Below are 7953 nucleotides of genomic sequence, written 5' to 3'. Positions count from 1 at the left end.
TACAATAAGCCAGGCTTTATTTACCAACCCCAGCTCAGCCTTGCCGAAGCGTTAGATGTCCGTGACTCTCCAGTAAAAACATGCATCTCCATTCCAGGCTTTGATTGAGGCTGGAAGCTTGCAAGTGAGAAATGTTTACCCAGAAAACTCCTAACCTCTCTTCCGAGCTGCAGCACAGAATGCACTGCAGTAATGTTTTACAGGCACAGAAAAAGCAAGCCATCCATCCCAGCCAGACGTGGAGAAGGACACGTTATTAAATGCGGCTTATAAAAGTTTCCTGTAGTACCGGTTCCATTGTGCAGAGTTTGGCCATCTCATTCCAGGTGAAATATGAGTCAGAATACTGTAAAGCTATTTTTAAAAGATCTCTCAGATCTACAGCTGTATCCTAGTGACCTATTAGAAGAAACATTGACCGTTGATACAAGTCATGGTGACATGCAGGCTTGCAGGCCACTGGACAGAGAGGAAATGAGTGAACAGGGTTTTATTTTTAAAGACCTATGACCCGGGATGGTGGTGGGAAGAAGATTGCCTGATGTTTATTTTGGGCCTAGAAAAGTAAGTGCACTCACTGTAAATGTGGGTTTTTCTCAGAGACAGTGTTTTAGACACCGATGAGATTTTCAAAGGAGACGAGAAAGACCGTATCTTCCCTAAATTTCAGTGGCACATCCATATCTATACCCTGAAAACTGCTTTGAAGGTTTGGCCGCCTGATCCTGCTTTGCTGGCAGAGGAACGAAACAAGCAACGAACAGATCCCATGTCATCCCACAGCGCCCTGGGAGCGGCACTCCGTTTTCTGCTGCTCTCTGCTCTGCGGCTGTGGCTGTGACTTTTATTTCTCCTTTCTTTGCCAACTTCAGTGCAAACGCATCCCAGCCCCACGGCTGTTCTCAACCTGTTAAGCTGCTGCTCCAAAACTGCGCAGCCTTGAGAGAAGTACATTTTATATACATGTTTGTTCCCTGCCCTGGCTTGCAGGGACAGCTACACGGTCACAGGGGCACGGTGATTTATCCCCACAAACCCTGAAAGCTCTCCACTTCAGTTTTCCTTGCCATTACGCTCTCCACATTGGCCTTCATGGTTTGAGAAGAGCGCAGGAGGCGGCTTGCGTGGCAGCTCCCCACGGTGCGATCCGCAGCACAGCATCCCCGAGGAAGCATCCTGGGAGCAGTGGCGCAGAGCCTTCAAAGCTGCTCCCGAAACCATCTGCGGACGTGCTCTGAAGACAAACACAAGCTTCTCCTCCTGCCTGCGAGGATCAGGAGCGTGAAGACGTGTCAAGGGAAATTCTAACCCAAAGGCTAGAAAGGCTCACCTCACTCAGCTCCTGCTCTTTATGGTCGATATACCTTCATCTGGCTGCCTGCAAAGGCACCAGCACGTCCGTACAGGAGAAACCCCTCGCCCAGGGTTGCCCAGACACGGTATCTGTGCTGGCAGCAGCTGGTGAACAGTCTCCAGCAGCCCGCACGCAACCCACCGAGTCAATGCTGCAAGGCGGTGCTCTGCCCACGTGGAAAGGACTCACCCTCACGGGACAGGAGAACCCTTGAAGGTGTCCCACGGCCAGCGTCTAGCCTGAAGCATGGGCTGCCATACGCACTTCGGCCCCGTTCAGCGTCTCTGCGCGGCGGACGGCGCGCTGCTGCTGCGGATTTGCTTGGCTTGGAGCTTCCCAAGCGGGGTGGCAGAGGAGGAGGACACCAAGGCTTCAAGGTGACGATGCAGGAAGCACCCTGCTGTCTCCAGCGCTGCCGGGTGCCAAGACTTCACGGTCTGCAGATATACTCATCGGACCAGCTGAGGCAGTGCTGGACGCCGTCCCGGCACAGCCTCCTGGGGACGCAGGAGCAGTACTCGTAGAGCACAGGGCTGCAGCTCCACCACTCCGACCCGCATGGGGGGCAGGCGGCCACTGGGAGGGATGGAAAACAGGGAACAGAAATGCTTCTGCTGCACTGACCCCTTCCCTCCTCTCTTATGCGGGTAGCTACCATTTCACCCCTGGCAGCTACTGAAAAGCCACTGGTGATGACCCTGCGTCTGTGAATCTACCAAAGAGGACACTCGCTTGGTGCTACTTGTGGGAGACAACCACGGAGCGTGACATTGCGATGGCCTTCATGGCAGACGTACCATCCTGGGAGGAACACCTAGCTGCAATTTATTATTTTTTTTTTAGCAAGCTACTCTAGAGAAAGCTGCTGATACAGGCAGGTCTCACCTGAGGCTCAAAACCAGAGGGGTGACTTCAGAACAAACCTGCTGCTCATTTTAGCGAGAGAAGGATCTAGATGGCTTTGAAGCTGCTGAGACATGCGCAGTCCCCCTGGCTCAGAGACTTACCCATCTCCTGACCAACAACCAAAGGCCAGTTTGGACGATCGCCGCTGCCTACAGCTACACATCACGATGAAACTACTCCACACTCAGCAAGCCACAAAGGAGGAGCGACTTTTGGGGCTGGGAAAAAAGCACGGAGCCTCTCCCCTCCCGATTGCCACCAGGCTTTGACACAGAGCCCTTGGCAGCTGATGGGATGGAGCCCGCACGGTTCATACGCACGTCCTACCCCAGCTATTTTGTGTTTCAGCAGTGGATGTCAGCCTCCAGGCACTTCCAGCAGCATCAGTGAGCACCTCACCTGTACAACCTATTTCAATCCATCAGGAAAAAAGACCTTTTGCCTAACAGTAGCCAGAAGAGAGACTTACAGCTCCCCATCTCGTCCGAGCAGTCTCCGCAGTCGTTCATCCCGTTACACCTCTGATCGGCATAGACCCAGTATGCGGGGTTACTGCAGCGGAAAACCAGGTATCCCGGAAGGCTGCGGGGCAAGTCACCTGCAAGTGAGGACACACAGGACACACTCTCGACTCCGCCGGGCACAAATGCACCGGCTAAAACGGGGATAGCAGCCACCGAAGGCTGCCGTCATGGGGGGTTGGTCGGTCCTTCCCCGTGTGGTGTCAGAGCATGAACGATGCTGCAGATAGGGAAGCTGTGGTTGGAGAGGGAAAGGGATGCTCATGGCTGAGCCGGAATCAGAGTTGGGGTGCTTCATGCTTTTGCATTAGTGAGGTTTTTTCCAGGGTATCTGGACAACAAATTAACCACATAGGCATACAGGTTAACTAATGGAGGAAAACTGCACCGTGGTTTAAAAAAAACCAAGCAAAAACCTAGAAAGATCAGAGGAGCTTGGAGTCTTTGATTCCTGGCTCTCCCGCTGGGTTTTGGGCAGTGCCATCTCTCAGCATCTGCCCTACAAAGGATCTACCAGGCTTATCTGCTCACGTAAGTGGCCAGAAGTGCAGAGCAGGATTAGAGGGACACCGGCTGCTCTGTCTCACAAGAGGAAGACCAGCACGGGGAGGACAGTCACAACAAAACCACTCACTGCAGAGCTTCTCCTGCTCATCCTCTCCGCTCCTGCAGTTGCTGAGTCTGTCACAGACCTGGCTGGCCGGGATGCAGGTCGCTCTGTCGTCACACAAAAAGCCTGTCCGGTTATTGGAGGCTGCACAGAAGCGGTTCACTGAAGCAAGAAATACTTTATTTTCCAACGTTTTCATGGTATGAGGAACAGATCAAGAGGAAGAAAGGGGGATTTCCAAAATTCATTTGTTGTTCTGGAGGTAACCAAGGGCCAGGATTAAACTCTGGTAGGTTCATAGCAGGGTCCGAAAACTACACCAGTAGTCTGAAGCACGACTGTGCCACCCAGAGTTACCACAGCCCGATGGAGCAGGACAACGGAGCCGAGGAACAGGCTGACACAGCCCCGCACCATCCTGCTGCTCCCTTTCCTTCCTCCCGGTCCGCACCGGGAAGCGCCACTTCACGCACGGTGATGGATACGAAGGCTCTTCTCGCGCAACGTCATTTTCTGCCTCCCTTACCAAAAAAAAAATAACGACTCTCCGGATACCAACCTGGCAGGTGTAGCAGGAGTCCCAGTGCCACCGCCAAGCCCACGGTGGCAGCGAGGACGAGCAGTGCCGCGGCAGAGATGCAGACGTGCCTCCGCGTGCAGCCCACACGGGCGCTGCGTGGCCAGCAGCCGTCTACTGGGAGGCAAGAGCGAGAGGTGAGGGGCTGGGGAAGGGTCCGGAGGGGCTGAGCGGCATTTCGGGGATGTTTCGGAAGGGAACGGCACGGAGAGGCAAGGGTGATGTTTCGGGAGCTTTGCACTGGCGGGGGGCTGATGGGTTTTAGGGATTGATAGTTGGGGATTAAAAGGTGAACTCCGATGTTAAACACCTCCTCATAGGGAATTCCGCTGCTTGCGGTGTGGAAGAGACCGTGCTGCCGTTACGGAGCAGTGGGACCAACCAGTGCAAACGCCGCGTCTCCATCGGAGCTCACCCAACGCACTTGGATGCAGAAGGGTGGAGGAGGCCAAGCCCCAGCCCGACCCCATGGGACAGCAGTGCCATTTTCATGGCGAGAGCAGCCAAAACACGGGGCAGGTCAGTATAAGGCTGGGAAAGGTGCCCTCCCAGAGCCCTCAGCAAAACTCAAGAGGTAAAATTTAATTTCACAGCACTTTGGGCTTTCTGCCCCAACCAGGACTTGAACACTCCCACAGAATGAGGCTGAATTATCAGCTCAAAATGGTGAGAAATGGCCAAAGAGCAGCCCTTTCCCTCCCCAAAGACATCTCCAGGGTACAAAGGGCAGCAGCCTCCCAGGGACTCTAACTTTCAGAAAGTCACGTTTGTAAATCAAACCAGATCCGGAAGCTAAAGACCAAACCCACAGTCATTGCAACACAACAGCAGCGCACGCAAGAGCAACGCCGACCAGCTGCCCTCATCTCAGCTCTCTGCAGCGCCAGTGCTTCGTCCCTAAACCAACATTGTATTTTCTCACATTACTTCCTATTTCCAGACCAACAGAAAAAAAATTAATGTGATCATCTGAGAAACGCATAACCCGTCACTTAAGACAACCCTGCACGCATAATTGGATTTTGGCATTTCTGAACTTAAAGAGCTTTGATCAAAAAGTTAGAATTTGTCTTAGCTGTGCTTCGTATTTACTTAGTTGTTGTGTTGTACAAATGCAAGTGAAGGCACAGCCCTTGCTCAACAGCAAAGGGATCCCAGCTGCAGTAACCACCCTCTCCGTCATGCTTGAGCAGGAATCAAACGCAGAACATTTCAGCTTGAAAGAAAAGTGGTGAATTACAGCATGTCTCTGTCTACAAGGCAACACCTTTGACCAGAAGACACAACAGTTGCAAACAGACACGAGTATAAAGTAATGGCAGTGATGAAATGTTGCAACACGATCTACAGGTTTGTGATTGATTCTGTTTGATTCCACCTTGTTCTTCTTAATAAGGACAAAATTTGCTGCAGTTTGGCTATTAAAACATATAGAAAACCTATAGCAAGTTCATTATGAGCCTTTCTGTGACAGACAAGGATTACCTATCATGCTACTATACCGTAAGACTGCCAACTCCAGGCCAGCAAAGAACAGCTTAAGTTTATTAATTTTATGGTCTGGATGTTTCACTACACAGAAGAGGGGAGGGGGACAGGGAAATCGGTCTTAACAGACCATAAATACTGGTTGTATTTTACATTACGTAGGTAGTTTCAGTTGATTTATACTTTAACAATAAAAATGTTAAGCTCTGCATTTTATTTGTTACCTCTTTCTCCAGAGAAGGACTTCGTTGAATCCAAAGTAGCTACATCACCATTTCTCTAGAAGGAAAGGAATAAAAGACTGTTTACAGAAGCAGCACGCAGTAACCACGCAAGGTATGGCCTTTCTAGTTCTCATACCATCTTACCCAGGAATATAGAATGTATTCCTTTATTTTTACATACGAGCAAAAATTGCCTCAGTGGAAACGTGGCACAGATTTAATTCACACAGCAAACAATCAGATCACCTTTTAAATCTTAGTTACCCATTTGTAAAACAAACACCAATGCAAGTCCAGTGCTTCGTATCAATACTTTCCTTTTGTATCGTTAGGTTAAGTAGAAACAACTTGAAATCTCACAGAAACCAGTGATAAAGAGGTCAGACAAACACCACTATCAAGAACACACATACTTTAGGAAACAGCTGCACATAAGATTTTTCCGAAGAGAAGGACTGTACCTGGGGGTGAGTTTTGTTCATGCCTTCCAGACAGCCCTCACAGCAGCTCAAAGGACCGCAGGGAGTTTTCTGCACCTTAACATGAGTGATGTTACCAGGATACAAAACCCAACAGAGGTAGGAAAGCAAGGAGCGTGCTTGCTGCCCGGACACGCAAGCAGGAGAGGACGAGGAAGGCAGTGCTCCAGCTGTGGTTGGAAGCGGGGTTTCTGGTTTGCTTCTCATTCCTCCTGGCTCCATCTTGATTTCACAGCAGGGCATTAGGTGAATCATAAAGGACACGGAGATTTTAGATGTCGAGAACCCCGCTGCCGCTCCCAACACCAGTTTGGAAGATGAACGCTCACCCCTAGCTGATGCCAACTGCATTTACCCTGGCGCTGGTCAGGAAGAACCCCCGTTCATGATGAATTTTTGAGGGAAGAGAGTCTGATCACCTTCATCCACGTCTCCTTTCTACCCACCTCCTTCCCAAGACAGAGCCGAGACGCTGACCTTGTAGCAGCATCAGCCCGGACTCCCACAAGATGATCAGATGTCAGCAGAGCTGTGCGGGATACAACCATCTGGAATAGCTTCCCTGCTTGGGCAACAACCACTGGCATAGCAAATCCTCCAGGGTCCTCTCTCTTACTTACATACTTGAATTTCCAGGCCTGCAGTTAAGTCTTAGCAGCTCAGCCTGTAGCTAACGGGAACTCACAAATAGATGGCAGCCTTCGAAACTGGCTGCGGGTCTCAGCACAGCAGACGCGGAGCGGAGTTTTGCAGCTTCGAGGATAAAATGTCGTGAGCAGGCAGCTTTGCCGTGGGGGTAGGGGGCAGAAAAAGCACCGGCATAAAGTGTTCGAGGAGCCCGCGTTCTTGCTCGCAGGAGGGTTCATGGGACTCAAGTGCCTCCAAATTGTTGCCACCTCACATATCATGATTCCCCCCCAAGCACTAGCAAAACTAGCTCACTGGGGCTTCGGAGGAGAAGCTGGCAGCTATATTGCCTATAAGTTGGCCCCAAGAGAGTTGCCTCGAATTGATTCAAAGCACCAAATAATGCCCGACATGGAGGAACAATTACGGCTGCTTCCCTCTCCATCCCCACACGTACAACTCACTCCCGATTACATCGAGTTAATATACGCTTCTTGACAAGGGCGTCTGCTAACCCTGCACTCACCCGTTCCCAGACTAGCCAGAATTAAATATAGTCTTTCAGGAGCTCCGTCTTCGGCATGGCAACACCAATTTGTCCAAAGCAGAAGCTTCTCACAGGAACGCATCACCGTCAAACTTGGCGCTAGAAAGCTCTCCTGTTCCAAGGGGGATTTGGGGTGAAAACACCAAATGCCAAGCAGCAAACCGTCTGCAAGTCTGGGCACCTGCTACAATATGGAAGAATGACAGACTAAGGGTTAAAACCTGCGTATCTTAAATTCCAGATCTGTTTCTCTTTAAAAAAGGAAGTTTTGGTTTCTAATCAGACTTGATACAGAAGGACTATTTTGAGCCTTCAGAAAGCTTATTAGGTGATTGTGAGTTTGCCAAGAGTCCCATGTAAGAGCCAGGTCAAGCAGGCTAGCTATGCATGCCCCATGAAACAATCTATGATGGAAATGTTTAAAATGTGGGGTAAACCCACTCTTAGAGGCAAATGTCTGTAAGACCTGACATCTATCATCATCTATTTCCTACACCAAGATTATTTAGCTCAGCTATAGCCAACTAGGCAGTTGCATTTTAGAGCAGTTACCCCACATCAAAGACTGCTTATAGTTCAGAAAAATGAGCTCACGAGAATGAGGTAACAAACACAAGCAA

At 50.4% G+C, this 7953-nt stretch overlaps 1 protein-coding gene across 1 annotated transcript; it reads right to left on the bottom strand.

The window, feature by feature from the left end:
- Positions 1-1784: 1784 nt before the first annotated feature.
- On the bottom strand, positions 1785-6162 carry LDLRAD1 (low density lipoprotein receptor class A domain containing 1). Its single transcript, XM_049809257.1, has 6 exons — positions 6142-6162; positions 5681-5735; positions 3951-4082; positions 3416-3553; positions 2730-2858; positions 1785-1930 (listed from the first exon to the last, which is right to left on the bottom strand). The coding sequence occupies exons 1-6, from the start codon at positions 6160-6162 to the stop codon at positions 1785-1787; spliced, it is 621 nt and encodes a 206-aa protein (XP_049665214.1).
- Between the last annotated feature and the right edge of the window lie 1791 nt (positions 6163-7953).

Source organism: Accipiter gentilis, chromosome 8 (genome assembly GCF_929443795.1).
Source record: "Accipiter gentilis chromosome 8, bAccGen1.1, whole genome shotgun sequence".
In the NCBI taxonomy this organism is placed as follows: domain Eukaryota; kingdom Metazoa; phylum Chordata; class Aves; order Accipitriformes; family Accipitridae; genus Astur; species Astur gentilis.
Note: the sequence above shows the minus strand (reverse complement) of the source record. Positions and strands in the feature narration are given on the sequence as shown.